Genomic DNA, 17,881 nt, shown 5'->3' with positions numbered 1-17,881 from the left:
AAAAATGCTCTGCGAAGCGAATAGAAAAATCCACGTGGACTTCGGCGAGGTGGAAACGGGCGCCACAGCTGTCAAGTGGCTGGAGATATTTAACGAAAGTTGCGTTAGTGTCCGACTTCCTGTCTACGTTTAATAATTAATATTCATTTCTATCAATGTAAATTAACTTTAATTGGCTTAACTTATCTTTATTTTTATCTTTCTCTAGCTCTGAGAATTAGAAAAGGTTAAAAAGTAAATGTAAAAAACCGAGAGTTAATCTACATTGGCAGAAATGGATATATGAGAGCGATTTTGACCAAGTCTTAATTAAATTAAGAGAACACACTTCTTAAAAATGATGAAAATATTAATTTTTAATTTAGAGAGGGAGATTATTTTCTACGTTTTTTTAACTGTATAAAATGATTTTTAAATATGTCTAATGTCTAATTGTAAAAAGGAGGTTACGGCATTAATTAATTATTAAAAGAATTGTGCGTTTAAAAATTACTACAATATGAAAATTTTTTATTTAAAATTGACTAAATTATTTTTCCCGTATATTATATAAGCTGCACAAAATAAATTTTGGGTGTGTTTAATATTCAGAAAGAGATGTTGAGAGAATATATAATCCTTTTGCAGTTTGATATTAGAAGGAAATAATGACGAAATAACAAAAAATTGTTTTAAACTTGTACTTTATTTATCATTTACTTGTAAAACATTCAGCTCTTTGTAAAGCACTCATATTGATTAATTAATGATGTATTATAGATTGAGCAAATTTACGAGGCTCGAAGAGATGCGTCTACCAATCCGTTGGATCACGTGTTTGAATTATGTAGCTATTCATGGTCTTTACTTCCTGGCCAGGCATACAAGTGCAAAATATACTATCGGCCGTTCCTGCCATTCACCGTAAACGTAGATTATTTTACAATCGTAGATTCAGCTGGTGAACGCGCAGAAATTCAAGTCCGCGGAACGTGCATTGGTACGAAATTCTTTCCAATTATAACTATCGTCAGAAAGGATCGCCTTTGATATCCCCCACACTATTAGAATGACACACACGCACTTGGACATATCTAACTCAATTCAAATACTTATTATAATTTTTATAAAAATTAACCAAAAAACGTTACAAAAAAATATTAGGAAAAGAAAACCGGATATCCTATACCTAAAGTGACACCAAAGAATTAAAAGAATCTTTTGTAATTAAAGTTCGCCGATCTTCGAATGCTTTTGATGATAAATTTTTTTTTAAGTAAAAATGATTGATGAAACCTGCCAGAAGCTTCTTTGAAATTGATCGAGTCTGCTATTTTGAAAATTTCTTAATTTTAATATCGGAGCACTCAATTATACATTCTTTTAAATAAGTTCAGACACGGATAAGTCCTGTTCAATTTAAGTTATGAGTCATTAATTATCCAGAAATACACAGTTGTTTTAAAATTGGCAATGTTTGCGATGAATGTTTCCGTCACCGTACGATGTTAATTGTTAATCATTTACGAACGCAGGACCCATGATCTCTTCGTCCGCCACGAGATTAGTCATGAGATGTACAGACGAGAATCACGTAGCAAAGAAGCGAATCAAGCTCATCAACGATTCGAAAACCACGGCGACTTTCGCGTTCGACATCGACCCACTTCGAAGGCCGTTTGAAGCGAATCCGCGGCATGGACGCATCGAACCTTGTTCTCACAAATTTGTAACAATTACTTTTGCACCACGGGAAGGCGGGATCTACGCGTGCTATTTTCCATGCTTAATCCTGAATCACGTAATGGGAATATTTGAATTATTAATGACGATTAAAGCGCGCAATCCTCGTGGCACACGAAATGTCATTTGAATTATCAAATTTTCCAGATTTTTGTATGTTACCTGAAAAAAAAAAATGTTATATAAAAAAACAAATGGTATGATTTGTTTTGTACATTTCGTGCGTCACCTTGTATTTACGTAATATCCTACTGAAATATTTATGTAATATGTTTTTGGTCTACTAAAATATTTACGTAATATATTTTTGGCTCACTGAGATATTCACCATTTAGTTGGAAAGTTTACCAACCTTGCTTTTTCCACGTTTCATATGCTTGCATGATACATTTATTCACGATGATTTATTTTACAGAAACCGATTATCATAGAATTATACGGCTACTGTTGTACAGCGTTGCGTAAAACGAGCACACAGGTTCGTTTTAATTATCCTACAAGATTGAAAAATGGCTTTGAAGGATACACAAGCGATACTGTCGTTGCCACGCAAAATCTTCCTGTGGTTTCTTCGTCAAAAAATTGTATCGACTTCGGTCAGGCCGACGTAGAGGAGAATGCTGCACGAAAAATTCCGGAATCTTTGTGTCTTACTAATCACAGCCAATCCGATGTATTAATTAGATGGGACCAAGGTTGTTTATCAAATTGCAATATACATATATGCACCATTAGCATTTTATTTCATTTTCTACTTATCTCTTTACCTTTCTTATCTTATACTTTTTCAACTTTTTATATTTACGTTACGTTATCTGACATCGTTGAAATTACTCTTTACTTCTTTTACAATCTTACTCCAACGAATTTTTAAGAACACATGCAACTACTGTGTATTACCACGATGAACTTTTTTGCGTTTTTTATTTATTGTCTTTCAACATTTTATCTAATAAGATTATTATTACATTATTGCTATGAATTTTTCAATGACTAATTTTACTATTTTAATTTATTGATAACATATTATGATAATGGGAAGAAAAACAAGAATACCACTATGAAGCAATATTGTAGATTTCCAATTATTTTATAATAATGCATTTACTGTAACATTGAGAATGATTCTATCGGTGTAGGAACGTTTATAATTGTTTTTATCTTTATGTTTTAAATTAAACATTCTTTATTACATAACTGGTTCATAGCCCTTCAATTATTCTATTTTTTTTCTTATATTTTTACTTACTTTATTTATCTTCTTACTTTTTTATCTCTGTAAGATTATTTTAAGAAAGAAAAATTATAATTAAATGCTGCTGCAAGCACAAATATCTATTCTTCTGTCAACAGTTAATTAATTAGATAATCTTGTGTATAGATGTTGAAGGAATTTTCAATATAACCCCCACCATCACAAAAATACCGGCAAATCAGACGGCTCTGTTTGAAGTAACGTTTAATCCCAACCGAGCAAGCAGTTTCTTTGCGAGGGACCTTGTTGGAGATGTTTTTGTCAAGCGGCAAGAAGACCGCTTTGGAGAAGAAACTCTGACATTCCCTGCAATCACATCCGTGCGGCTAATAGGTGCGTATTCTCTTTCTTTATCTGTCTCTTATGTTTGCATAACGCCGCGCTTACCTAATTGCTTTTTTATAGGTCACTCCTTTCCCATTTGCTCCGATGGTTGGATTCCTCAGTACGAGATACCTCACGTAGTTAAGATGCCTCCTTGTATACCCTCATCGCCGACGTACACCACGTTTCTAATTCGAAAATACGGGCACTTACCGCTGATGTATCGCTTTGTACCGCCAACATCGAGCCACTTTGTCGTGAAGCCGATGATGGGCATAATTCATCGGTACTTACATTTAATATTATTTTATAGGATCTTAATTGCTCGAATATAACGTAAAATCTCATCATAAAAGCGCGTCGCATATAAATAATAATACTAGTTTACAAAAACTATTTTTTTATTACTTTACATCAGATAAGCATTGTTATCAAAAAATCAAAACACTATGTTTAATTTAAAATAATTTTTTACTGCTATAGTGTATCACGATGTCATATTATCTTTATACATTCGTTTTACATAATGTTTGTATTTACTTTATTGTTTTTAAAAAGCATTCAAAACGATTTATATTGATATCTTGCATTCAATATCATTTTCAATTTCTATCCATCAATGATGCATTGTAATTCTTTTCAGAGATTATCAGATCATTGTAATCGGCATGTTACCCGGAAATGACGATAAACGCGTTTATATGGAACGTTGGGCAGTATATTTCAATGGAAATATGAAATCTGAATATTTCATAGATTTTCAGGGATACACAGAATATGCGAATGTCAGTTTTAGTGATCAGAATACCGTGAGTTTCGCACCGACATTTCCAGGCTGTCAAAGCCTACAGCAGTTTTATATGCGAAATATCACTCGACATGTAATAAAGTAAATTTCTGTGATATTAATATTAATTCTGCAAAATATTAATATTTAGTAATAAAATTAATTATATAATGTAACATCATATGAAACTTCAAAGAAATCGATATGCATTTTTCTTTAATAGTTTCCGTAAATTAATTAAATTTTAGATATAAAAACTTTATTTTAATTATATCTCTAATCTCTTCTATTATAAAAATTTAAATATTTATAAGAAAGTAGACTATTAATTCATTGTTGTAATTGTTTTTAATTAACACCGATTCTTTAGTTATGAATTTATTAATGTGACACCTGAACTTCAAATACGAAATAGAAATGGCCAAATTTACTCGAACGATATAATTACTCACAAATGGTTATTTTGTTCTATGACACTTGGGGATTACGAGTTTGATGTAAACTGCATATTGATTGTATTGAAAGATGGAATTCCCGTTGGTCCTAGCGTCTGCATAACATTACACGTAACAGGAAAATGCGAATTTGGTATTCTTGTGGTAAATTAATTAATAAATAATAAAATAATAACAAGATAAAAAATAAAAGATAAATAAATTTTAAAAATAATAACGAAATATAATAATAAAAATCTTATAATAAAATCTTAATAATGTATACTGTTTTTCAGTCAGCACCGGATGAATTAAATTTTGAAATTCTAGCATACAAAGATACAAAAGAATTAAGTTTTCACGTATTTAACTTGAGTCCCGTAAACATCTATTATAAAATGACATGTAACCATTGCAATTGGCCAATTGGGAATTTAAAACGTGATGTAAAAATACATCCGACTGCGGACAATGTTCTTGCCGGAGAAGATAAAGTCATTACTGTTCTTATCACACCTACTACTCCGGGATTTTACGAATTTTTTGTTCAGTATTTTGTAAGGATGAGTTCTGATATAAACACAGCTTTAATTCCAAATCAGATTCCGAGGAATATCTGTAAAGTGCGCTGTTTATGTGTATTGCCTATTTTAAAGGTAAAATGCTTGTGTGCATAGTATTATTTTAAATTAATAATTATTTTAAATGCGTTTATCAATAAAAACACATTTTTGAAAATAATAATTTGACGAAACATATAACAGTAATAAATGTATACTCATTCTTGATGAATACTCATTCTTTTTTAACAATAGGTGATAGATTTGCAATATTATGGATCTTACCCAGACGTGAGCAAAGCTTTCCTTTGGAAGTTGATGAAAATGAACACGTACCTACATAGAATTTCTTATTATTTCTTGATATAAATATTTTAATATTGTAATCATGTATGACCTAATTTATGTAATATTTTTTTACTATCAGCAACTAGCGTGCTGTTTTCTAGCGTGGACTGAAATAGCTAAAAAATATAATTCTACAAATTATATTTTTTTAGAAAACTAGCAATTAAAATATATAATTTATAGAATTCTAATTTACTAGAAAAGTAGCATGCTAATTGGTAGTAAAAAAGTAAAATTATTTAGTTTTGGCCGTAAACACTACCGCGTCTCCTGGTATAAATCAGATCTGTACATGCATTTCTAGGCTTAATATATTATTCAGAGATTTGCAACCGGGAACATCGGAAATGTTTTACATACATTTTCCAGCGATGGTTTTACATAGTCCAAAGGTTATTATAAAGTTGCTTCTAACAAATGCAGCTGCAGTGAGTGCTTCGTGGAACATAAAAAAAGTGCAGCTTTGTTCTTGTCGGCCAGTTGTAAACACTCAAGGTTGTCTTAAATTTCAACGTGCGAAGTACGATTGCTTGCATAGAAAAGTGTGCTCTATACTGCCAAAAACGGGAAATCTTGAAGTAAATAAATAAGCCATATTTGTATGATATTACAGTAATTTTGTTATTATCATCGCTGTTATTAATTCATTATTTTAATCAAATGCAGCCAAGAGAAAAAATCTGGATAACACTAGAGATGCGTTATATATTGATAGGTCAAACCGAGACAAAGTGGGATTTAGACCTTGGAGATAATCGTCACGTTTTCTTTATTATAATAATTGAATGTTTATCTGATTCTGATCATAATCTCCATCTTTTAAACGGCACGCATTTCAAATTCCAACATGTTTATTTTGGAGAAAAGGATCCTATCTATCAGGTTGTTTTTAATTACATTTAAATATAACATCTATAACATGAAAACTTTTTAGGTGTGTTGGGTACATAATAGTACAAATCACAGTATCCCGTTTTCCATAAATCCAAGAATGATATACGAAATGAATCAACAGTACTACTATAAAGTCTTTTCCTACGTGACTCCACATACAATCGTAAATCCGCAAACTTCCGTCCCGATTCTTTTAAAATTCCAACCAAGAAAATTCGGCATATTTAAAGTATTTATATAACAAATTTAATAAAATTAATGATTTAATAAATAAATAAATTTTTTCTCCAAATCAAAAAAATAGCAATCGATATCTCTCTTTCTTAGGGGAAATTGCGTTTGACTTTGGGTGACAGAGAAGAAGAACTGACACTCGAAGGCGAATCCTCCTTGCCACATAAATCAACAACAATTAGAGAATATATTCCATGCAAACATAGCTTCGAGAAGGATATTCCTATATATTTTAGTACTGACTGCATAAATGTTTCTCACATAGCTACGCACAGCCATGTAATTAAGATGATTATGATACATAATAATTTGGTGCAAGACGTGCTCGCCTACGAATGGAAAAGGTTTACTTGAATTAATTTAAGCTATTTGGATTGTGGAATAAATTATTGAAAAGTATTTTCAAAATTGAATTAATATTTTTGCATTACTATCAGACGTGAGACATCTGAAATAATTCACGTAGAAATTCATCCGCAAAAAGGCTTGATAAAGCCAATGTCTTTCAAAAGCTTCCGTGTAACTATTTATACTAAAGGATATCCTTGTATGATTGATATTGATATACCGTGTGAGTTTATTAATGCTAGCCAAAGGCGGATCTATCAACGAAGTGTATACATTCACGAAGCCTTGTCTCAGGAATTGAAAGGACAGTTTACTATTACGGAAAAAGGCATCAGCATTCCAGTAAATAAAATATACAAAATTTTCTCGTAAAATGTTTAGACTTTAAAAATATTTTAAAAAGGTTCTAATATAAAACTTATAAAATAGGAAGAATTATATGAAATGATATAAATATGAATTTTCTCTCTCTTTAAGCTTCTAAATTTATGTACTCTTTTGTCTCTAGGAAATACCGGTGAAAATTTTGAAAAAACCTCAACCATTTTACAAAGCTATAACAATTCGATGTTCTATCTACAGCGTAGAAGATAAATTTTTAAAAGTTAGTCTAATGAAAGAATTAACAAGTGCACCGCCGAAAGGAATATACATCGAGGAAAATGAGAAAATGATGACATTTAAGAAAAAAGATATTAGTCGATCTTCGTTTATCACAGAGGGTCTATTGTGGTAAATCACTTACTATTTCCATAAATATTATAATAATAAGCACAAGAATAGATTAGATGAATTTATTTATAAAATGATGGTTTAATGATTAATTCATTTCGTCACATTTTAGGGAAATAGTCAATAGTAAACTATTCAGAAACATAATGCAAGACGTTTTACGGAAAGAATCAAATTTATTTTACTCGCAATTTAGAATGAGTTCGTACGAAAGAAAAAGATTAATACGGAGATCGTACATTTCACCGCCGCTAGCGATAATTAATCATATATTTGAGGAGGTAAGATTTTATATCTGATTTGATATTTATCAAAAGAGCATTAACTGTTTTTATTTTACAGATGTTATTCGTCATAATGCACGAAGAATTCGCTTTAAAGACTGCACATTTAATTAAGCATACAGATATTAGACACACAGACTATTTGAACACAGTACCTAGTGTGAGCAGGAAAAAAACAATTAGACGAGGTATATATACATATTATTCGTTTTATTATATATGTATATATATAACGAAATATATTTTATTTAAAAAAATAATTATTAATCTTCTTATTTCTTGCAATTCGTTTTAGAAACATTGTTGCTACGAGATAAATATCCTTCTACGGTATCAAAATTAGTACCCTCATCCAGAATATCCTTCGCCGTATAATTATATACAATAGCTGGAAAATTATATGTAATTGTTGTTGCTAGCTATTCCTTACAATATAAGGATCCGCAATCCTTCTGAATACTGCCAGAAATTTGTCTCCTTTATTTCTAGTGACTTTCTTGCCTTCCTCAGTACTTTCATATAATTTTTCCACTACAGGATCCGCTGCCTGTCTCGGTAAATTTGTCAGTATCACTATTATATAAAGAATAAAGAAATAAAAACAGTTGAACCTACCAAATCCTGCTTGGTAACTTGTTCAAAAAGTGAATGTTCTTGAAAATGCTGAACTATCCATTTATGTAGATCTTCTACGTCCGTTACAGTATATACAATAGCCTATATAATAATAATTTAAAATTTAATTCTTACAGAAGTAATATCATATATAATAATTATTATAGCCGATATTCAAGGTATGTTCTCATATTAAAGACTAATTTTAAGTATAATAGCTTAGAATATCATAAATTATAATCATATACAGCCACACATATTAGCATCTTATAATACTAAGATGTCTTTTAAAATAAAAATGGGTTATAAATACTGGTCTATAATAAATTCTATGGCCCATATTCAGAACGCATTAACAACAAAGTTAGTGCGCTAACATGCTATAGTTTACATCACGGATACAATAAAATTTCAGAGATAAAAGCGCGCTTTTATCGATAAAAATGCGTTCTGAATACGGGCCTATAATTAGAAATAATATAAACAATACTTACTCCTTCGGCTAAAACATAAGCGTATTCTGCTAATAGAGACTTGTTTATTATCCTCCATTTATGTTTCGACTTCTTAAAATGTGGATCTGGATATAAGAAAAACATCTTCTTTAGCTATATAAATAAAAAGATATGGATTAATATGCAAACTGTTCTATCCTTCAATACTTTAATGTATATCAAAAATAGAGACCTTCCACTTACTTGTCCTTTGTAGAAATAATTTGGTAGATACTTCATGGCGTTTGTTCTTATACAGGCAATGTTCTGATACTGGCCAGGATTTTGCGATCGTAAGGCAGTAATACGTTTCATAACGTAGTTTGATACTTTCACTCTGATTTCCATGCCAACTATCAAATTATTCGGGAACATTGAAGATAGAGTAACTGAGGATCAATTCATCAATTATTTTAATTTTCTAATTTTAACATCCTTTTATAAAAGTTATCCGATAGGAATTAAAGCAGTAGCATTCTACCATTTTACAATCTGTGTATTTATTTTTTATTTCCATGTAACATTCACGTAAATCTCTCTCTCTCTCTCTCTCTTGTTCGTATATAATAAATTAAATTAAATCAATTCATATATATTAAAAAGAAAAGAAGGAATAAGTTACCCAATAATCCTCCATAGCCACAACCAATATCTGCAAATTCTACACGTTTCTGTATTTCTGATGTCTGCTCACCATTGTTCTGAAAGTACTGTGGATACAAAGTGCTCCAATCCATTAACTCCGGTTTTATCGGACTGCAATAAGTAAATAACAAACGTTAAAGATAATTTTTGTGATTTCGACAATAAACGCACGAAAAACTACTTACTATTCGATGCAGTGATCGGCTATCGGATTCGAATGAGCGCGTTGTCTATAATATTTCTTTTGCGGTAATGCCAGCGTCGTCGTCATGATTACAGTACTGCTAAATATTTTTAAATCGAAAGAACACTGAAGCTTGCACAAAACGTGTTATTCTTCCTTTACCAATGCAACATGTCAAAACATGAATATATTTTAGAAGGTTATATCCAGTTAGTAAAATAACACATCTCTTTTAATCAACGCATTTTGTTCCAGCGCTCAAAAGAAATTATATTCTAGCACTTTGGGAAAAAAGAAAAATAGAATACAATTAAAAAAGACAAATTTCTTTGAACATTTAGAACAAAACGTGAATGCGCAAGAAAAGATGAACACAGGAACACATACAGAAAGTACAGCTTAATTAAAAGCGTTCAACAATGTAATGAATCTGTTATCCTTATCTGCACGAGTTAACTGATAACGAAGGCCCGAATATAGATCTATTTATGTATTTTTCAAATTTGTACATTTGTAGTATTTGTACATTTTATATACATACTTGTAAGCGCATTTAAAGTGTAGAGAAAGTGCGACGCACGTGCGCGGACAATCAGCTGATCGAGCGCGCCGCCTGGCGAATGACGTCAACACTAATAACGCGGCGTGAGAGAAAGACCTGTCTTTACGCACGGATCAGCACGGATGAGATTCTCTCCTTTGTTATACCGCGGATGCATCGTCATCGTCTTCCTCTGTCGCTGTTGCGCGGCCTTGCAACGTGTCAGTGAAACATGTAATGTTTCCCGCGGGCGGGAACCGTGGCTCACTTATGTAACGCACGACGCGGGTCGACGCCGGCTTTGAAGAGCGGGTAGACTCCTCTGGGGAATCCCTCCGCACAGGTGAGGTTAGGATCTCGACAGCTCCGTTCCTGCGACGTTGTTTCTTTGTGTCGCATTTCCGTTGGGTGAACCGCGATGAATATTTCCGTACCTACGTGACTCTACTTAGACACGTCTTTGTCCTTCGCGAACATCTTATATTGTATATTCAAATAAGAAATAAATTGGAAATAACTGCGTCGTTGCGCGATGACAGAAAATCGTCTGTCTCTCCTATGACAAGTGTCATTTTCTGGTCGAGAAATGAGCGTATGAAATCAAAATGTACTATTCATGACTCATGTCATTGAGTGCTATTTAATAAAGATTAGATTTAAGTACATGGTTAATTATTTCATCACTAGGCGAAAATTCTTTTTGAAAAAGTAATAATGGCAAAAAGAACAAGAGAGAAAGAAGAACACAAAAAAAGATATTATTTTGAGCATACATTTTGAGACTACAATAAAATCTGTAAATTATATGTACTTATCTTAATATTAACATTGAGAGAAGAGAATATATTCTAAATAATAAATATTTATTTAAATAGTGCCAATTGAATATTTTTACTAAATGTAAAAATATATTGATCCAAAAACCATTAATTTGATTTAACTTTTTTATTTAATAAAATTTATTTTCTGTAGTAAATGTTGTTATCCATACAGCATAAATAATTCCAGTAATACTGCAATGTTCCAGAAATATTGTAATAACATTACAAACGTTGCAGTAATGTCGCTGCAAGCTTTTGTGTTGTATGGATTATATTAGTATTATTTAAACAATTATTTGTTCAAATTTAGTACCTGCCACTTTCAATGTAATATTGTAAATTGTTGGCAAATGTAGGGTGATTATTTAATCTTTATGTATTTCATGTAACTTTTTGAATAATAACAGTTATTTAAATCTCTTCTTGCTTTTCAGGCACATGAGAGATTTATCTATTATTCATGACGACGTCGAATCTTTTGAGAGAACGATCTTTCATTTAGTTGGTAAGTCGTTATGTTGCTTTTTGACTATTTGACCAATGTACAAGTTAATTCAATAACGTGCATATGAAAAGAAATCATATCTTAATGGCAACAATTATAATCACATAAGAATTTTAATTTTGCCGCGTGCTCCTTTTTTAGAATTTATTGTCAAAAATATTAATTAAAAGCTTTATTTATATTTACACAATCTTTATGAAATTGCACACCTTAATTATTGGTGTCAATTTTACTCTCTATTAAATTTTACGCTCTATTATACTTCTAAACTTTTAATTTAAAGACGAAAATTTAACAAGTTGTGAAAGAAGTAAAGTTTGATAAGTTAAATAATAGTTATCATGAATATTTATTATGAATTAAAATTGTGCTAATTTGACATAGTAATTAGTTGACTTCAGTTAATGATTGTCATTCATTGTGGAATTATTTACAATTAATATTTTGCATATAGTTAACAATAAAAGTAATTACCAGACAACATATGTTATTGTAAAAAATTTGATTGGACTCAATCATTGTATAAATCGATCTACTTACATAAAATTGATATCTATACTTATGTTCGCGTTTCATCTATATAGAAACGTTGTACAATGTATCGATTGCGTAAATAGAATGTAGATAAGTTCCAAGAAAATTGTATAATGCGATTGGTATTTACGCTCCAATCGATGATACGTTAAATCGATGAGAATGATTGTTGTAGATCTTATGAGAATGATTGTTGCAGATCTTATGTACTTGTACGAGCATTTCCTCAAACTGCACGTTGATTGATTAAGTTGTACGATTGTAAAATATCGAGTAAAAATCTTATGCAAAAACTAGGGGAAACTGAAAATGATTAGCAAAATGTAGACAGGTGAATTAATAGTTTTGAATATTTGGTAATGTAATGTCTATAAAAATGCACTGAAAAAAGAGTTGCATTAATTGGAATTCGGGTTAAAAACGGACAAATTAGAATTTTCTGGTTTTAAATCTTTATAATTCTCTATTATAATTGTAGTTGAGATAACCAGAATTCTGATTGAGATTTTTCTGGTTTATTTTTTAATCAGAAATTTTTTTCAGTGCAAAATTTAGATAAAAGAATCATTAACTAAAAGACTTATTGCAATAAGCGTTAATTGAACATATTGTATTATAATATATGGTATATAGCATTATGAAGTAATAAATATACTTTTTAGATAAAAAGATATATTTAACATATACAATAATACAAAATAAATAATACTTTTCACACTTATTGATATTATAAAAAATTTTGCATTCGAATTTTGAATTTTTTTTATCGTAAAGTAAAAGCAAAGACACTCTGTTTTGGAAACGAATCATTTTACTTTTATTACTATTGTTACATAATTGTACGTAACCGTTTATCGCGTTTACACTTGGAGCATAATTTGAGAACCACTGGTTCATGCGAACCTCGCGTGTCGAATACGACAAAGCCTGCCGAGCGATCGTATGTAAATATAAATCGGATGACATACGACTCTAGTTACTCGTCGAAATCATCGGTGAATTGATAGTACACAAATCCGTCTGTCGCGAAGGAGAATGTTATACGAAGACAACTCGGAATCCGAATCTAACAATAAGACCGTTTCTTTAAAATGGAACATGTCTTGGGATCCTAGATTATGGTTCAACTCCGTAGATCCCGATTTGGTAAATACTTTCGAAATTAATCATCTTTTCTAAGCAGTTACAAATCGCGAAACACACCGAGCTGATACATAATTCTATTTTGCAAGCAAGTCAAATTTCTTTTGTCTTATTGATAATTCTGGTTATTTGAGGGAAAGTGAAATTTGATTGACGAGAAAAACATTTTGCATATATTTTTCCCTGTCAGATAGAAGTAAATAGGTTAAGCTTACTGAATCGTACATTTTTATGTAGATATTGCTGATGCTATTATTGTTATCAATCGAGGTTTTCTCAATATGTACTACTTCTTTAGATATAGCAGTATAGTGAGTATCATTATGCCATTTTGTGGGTAAAAATAATATTGTGGTATAATTAAATAATATTTTTTTATAATTATCTTAAATACATTTCTCCGAAACAAATTAAACTCGCAGACCTGTTTTTCTTTATTTAAAAATTACTGCTCGTGTTTTTCATCGAAACTTTGTTATATTAAAACAAAATTAATTAATAAGTTTTAATTAATGGTTTACTCTTTCTTTCGTACACAGAGATTACAAGAAGTTTGTTGCTGTTTTATATCGGTATAAATTTAATCAACTTTTTTCTTTATCTTTTTTCTTTCTTTATTCAGACAATAGAATTTCGCCTCGTAAATTGATGTTAGCAGCCGTTTACATCATACATCTCTCGTACCGTTATCGTCATAAATACACATTTGTAATGCTACATTGTTCATCGACTTTTGTTTAGTCTGGCACAGCTGATGCCATTCAGCGATCAGCTGTTCGTACTTATATAGTTGGCGCGCAATTCTCGATTACTCATTCTCTGCATTATGCGAGTAACGGAATAAACAAGGTACATTTCGAAAACTTTGACCAACTTTCGAATGAGATTTCTCTGGCGAATAATGATTCTGCCAAATACGATATCTACAGATACTTTTGCAGGCAAAATATTGAAATAGTATGTAGAGAAATAGAATGTATAATTAATACTATATATATATTTTTTATGAAATAATTTTTAAATCAATATCTTTATCATAATTTATATATGTATTACACACTTTATTATATTTATTACACACTAAATATTTTTTTTGTATATTTATTAGATTATATTTAAAAAAAAGCATTTTAAATAAAATATTATTTCGCAGTTCAGGTTTTTAATTTTTGCATATTTAGATTTTAATATGAGAATTTTGATACTTTATTGATATGAAAGGCACAATACGCACACATATATTATGTTTAAGAGATAAAAAAAAATTACGAGATTTGTTTATTTATCAAATAAAACGTAAAACAAAGTTGCCGTATAAGAATTAAAATATATGATAAAAATACTAGTTCGGTATTCAAATTTCTATGTAAATATTATCATTAGCATACTCGTTATGGTTTACTGTTAAATATAATTCTTATTCTGTTGATGTTAAACGCAATCTTATCACAATGTTTAGTAAATTATTTCTGTGAAAATAGCATTCCAATCAGAGTACTTCATGGAGATAATGAACTATTCTATATTAAATGTGAAAATTTATTAATAAACCAAGATTTATAAATATCTTGTAAAGAACACACATCTGAATGTTTAATAGAGATAAAAAAAAAGGGGCAACGTCTTTCTCGACGTTTGCTCTTCTACGTCCTCCTACGATCATGACGTTGTCGGTGTGTTTCCCTCTCTTTTATTTTCGCACCACCTGGCGAACGGGCCAGCTCCGTCCACGTGGACGGATCGCCCACGCGAGTGTCAGGTGTTGTTACCTCGGTCAATTGTTCTCTCGACCGCAGTACGCGAAGGACTGTTACGCCGCTCGGCATCGTGCGAGCGCCGAGCGAGCCAGTCCCGCGACCAAACTATCGTTATCAATCTGCGGTTTTCTTCGTCCTAACCGTCCTGATTTCACCATACAGTGCATACATAAGATACTTTCGTCGTTCACTTATTTCTCGCTCGGTGATGCCTTTCAGCGGAGAACGTTAAAAGCAAATTAAAAATAGTGAAAGAGAGAAAATAGTGAACAAAAAACTGAAAAAGTGTAATATTTGATAATAAATAAATAAATTAGAGATTTGAAAAATAGTAAATAAAAAACTGAAAAAAATTGATAAATAAATAAATTAGATATTTGAATATTGTATTTGTCGATGCGTAGTGATGTCTTGTGACAGCCGTGTGAATTTCTTTCTATAGAAGGATTGTGAAATCGTAATTGTAGGTGTTCCTTTCGCTAATGAAATTATGATTGATAAAAAGGCACATAGTACGGAAGGTTCTATACTTAGATGCGATAGAGCGTGTCATTAATGCAAGATCCTTCGAGTTAGGAAAATTTCCATTAATCAGGCAGGGTATGAATAATCATCCATAAAAAGATTCTTGTTAATGCTCTTCATCGGCTCTGTAAATCCTGCAATTTCTGACGTTTTTGCAAATTGCGTAACGTGAGGGATCGTGACGATCGTGACTAACGACGATGGCGTATATCGCTTCGTTTAACGAATGATTAAAAGCCCAAGCCTTCGATCCTTGGCCTCGATCTACTTTGCTGTGGTTTATGATGACTATTCTACTGCGCCCTTAAATTAAATTGACGGCAGGAGTTCTCACGATCGTTTTTGTGACTCCTAGATAAGGAGTAAATTTTGCTATATTTACTGTTATGATGATGATGACTGGAAGACATCTGTATCGTCTTTGTAAATTTATCGCTCTAAGCCTCTAAAAGAATAATCCCTAATTAACGTTCTTCCAGAGATAGCAGAGATAGATTCTTTATTTGCGAGAATTGCTATCAAAGCGTTTTTAATCTCTAGTGGAATGATAAGTCTTGAAATTATACTTTCATAATTTTAATAGCTCTCAATTTTATTTTTTATATTATTAGATCTAATCATGAAATATTTCTGGGTGGAGATAAATCGTATTTCACAAAATTAATGTCTTGGCATCTTTGCGAAAGGAAATAGGTAATGAAGTAATAAAAAGATTTAACGCACAAATAATATGACAACGAAATATAGACAATGCAGAACAGTTAACATAGACTGTTAATGAATGCGACGTTGCGCATTTAGCCATTTAACGCTATCACAAGGACATTATTTGCAAGTCAGCGGTGTAAGTTTCAATATTTGTGCTTCGGACTTCTTACTGTTCGATCGTTTTTCCGTCCTATATATTCGCGACGTGTGGCCTGAATTTACCCAGTTTATTTCTCGCAGAACACTCGATGCCGCGTAGCACGAAAATAATTCGCGGCACGCATACCAACGGAAATGTCAACGTTTTCGATGAAATAACCTGTCATTTTCTAAAATAAAATCAACGCGACACTTCTTTGAAAAGACATCATCTGTATAACGAACCTTATTCCATATGCGCTCCGCTAACCCATTTAGTTTCTGCATTTTTAAAGAATTTAGCAAGTCAACGTTGTCTTATATTTAGCATAAATATTGCATTTTATTCGCGCGTATTTATATGTTATATAATACATAAATTATTTAAGCAGTTAATTAATTGATAAAGAAATTAATATATTATATAATTTAAGAATTTCTTCATTAACATTTTTTTAACTTTTTTAAGTTATTATCATTTTGAAAACAATAATATAGTAAGATAAAATATAAAAACACTTTTAAGAACATCTAATAAAATTAATATAATCTAGATCTGATTATTGATTGACCAAAAATTAATATTTTGCACACATTGTCAGATGCAGAAACTGACTGCTTATCAGGTACTTAAAAGGAACGATGTGTCGAGTTGCGATGATAAATAATCGTCAAAGAGAAGATAAACCGCGCGTGCAAAAGCGTTGGTAAACACACTCACATAAGCATATTTACCTTCATTTTTCTCCCGATAGTGTAGTCAGTGAAAGCGCGAACTCTATAGTGCGTGGATCAGCTGATCGCATCGATCCTTCCGTGTAATCAATCATTGCACCGATTGGTCCGACTACTCTTTATTTCTAATCGGATAATTTTATTTTAAAGTCATCCGTTCAATTGCGTCTTTTGCTTCGTCAGTATCGTCGTGAATTATCATGTCCGCATTATTGATTATTAATAGAAATTATTGGTTGATAATTTCTCATTTGTTACGTGTGCATATTTGGAATATTTATATAGTTGAAGTGATCATCATCATTCTTAGCACAGATCTCATCAAGAAACATCCAGAAGACGTTTTTATATTCTAAAATCGTTCCCAAGATCTTATCATTCAGATAAAGTGTGCTGTGTAAAATATCAAAGTTATAATTATTATATTCAACCACGTAAGAAAACTCTATTCGCTCGTGCTGCAACAGATGAAAATTGTAAAAAGTAACACTCTACTTTATTGCTCTGCTCCATGGTGACAATCGTTATCTTTGCAAGAATGCGATTGACAGTCATGCGCAAACACGAGAATATAGTTCTTCCGAAGGACTCGATGTAATTGGTGATAGATATAC

At 31.2% G+C, this 17,881-nt stretch overlaps 2 protein-coding genes across 2 annotated transcripts; one reads left to right on the top strand and one right to left on the bottom strand.

The window, feature by feature from the left end:
- The first annotated feature begins 1 nt into the window (after position 1).
- Positions 2-8,313, top strand: LOC108772623 (uncharacterized). The gene is made up of 17 exons (XM_018538193.1): positions 2-103; positions 760-979; positions 1,515-1,780; positions 2,138-2,417; positions 3,104-3,310; positions 3,383-3,587; positions 3,945-4,110; positions 4,813-5,178; positions 5,338-5,414; positions 5,753-6,008; positions 6,097-6,312; positions 6,652-6,902; positions 6,996-7,248; positions 7,415-7,638; positions 7,751-7,919; positions 7,981-8,110; positions 8,218-8,313. The coding sequence occupies exons 1-17, from the start codon at positions 5-7 to the stop codon at positions 8,295-8,297; spliced, it is 3,465 nt and encodes a 1,154-aa protein (XP_018393695.1). The 5' UTR covers positions 2-4; the 3' UTR covers positions 8,298-8,313.
- LOC108772688 (tRNA (guanine-N(7)-)-methyltransferase) lies at positions 8,313-10,126 on the bottom strand. The gene is made up of 6 exons (XM_018538274.1): positions 9,862-10,126; positions 9,654-9,787; positions 9,236-9,420; positions 9,032-9,145; positions 8,538-8,639; positions 8,313-8,469 (listed from the first exon to the last, which is right to left on the bottom strand). Exons 1-6 carry the CDS (start codon positions 9,945-9,947, stop codon positions 8,338-8,340), a joined length of 753 nt encoding a protein of 250 aa, XP_018393776.1. The 5' UTR covers positions 9,948-10,126; the 3' UTR covers positions 8,313-8,337.
- Between the last annotated feature and the right edge of the window lie 7,755 nt (positions 10,127-17,881).

Source organism: Cyphomyrmex costatus, unplaced genomic scaffold (assembly GCF_001594065.2).
Source record: "Cyphomyrmex costatus isolate MS0001 unplaced genomic scaffold, Ccosl1.0 scaffold193, whole genome shotgun sequence".
NCBI classification, from domain to species: Eukaryota; Metazoa; Arthropoda; class Insecta; order Hymenoptera; family Formicidae; genus Cyphomyrmex; species Cyphomyrmex costatus.
The sequence above is the reverse complement of the archived record's forward strand: the minus strand, read 5'-3'. Positions and strand labels throughout refer to the sequence as shown.

What these genes read in the sequence shown, in the direction of transcription:
- LOC108772688 (XM_018538274.1), bottom strand. Translation starts at nt 9,947, where the DNA reads ATGACGACGACGCTGGCATTACCGCAAAAGAAATATTATAGACAACGC. An exon ending in CTTATGTTTTAGCCGAAGGA is followed by an intron (nt 8,640 to 9,031) that starts GTAAGTATTGTT and finishes ATTATTATATAG; the next exon opens with GCTATTGTATATACTGTAAC. An exon ending in AAGTTACCAAGCAGGATTTG is followed by an intron (nt 8,470 to 8,537) that starts GTAGGTTCAACT and finishes TTACCGAGACAG; the next exon opens with GCAGCGGATCCTGTAGTGGA.
- LOC108772623 (XM_018538193.1), top strand. Translation starts at nt 5, where the DNA reads ATGCTCTGCGAAGCGAATAGAAAAATCCACGTGGACTTCGGCGAGGTG. An exon ending in AGATATTTAACGAAAGTTGC is followed by an intron (nt 104 to 759) that starts GTTAGTGTCCGA and finishes GATGTATTATAG; the next exon opens with ATTGAGCAAATTTACGAGGC. An exon ending in CACATCCGTGCGGCTAATAG is followed by an intron (nt 3,311 to 3,382) that starts GTGCGTATTCTC and finishes GCTTTTTTATAG; the next exon opens with GTCACTCCTTTCCCATTTGC.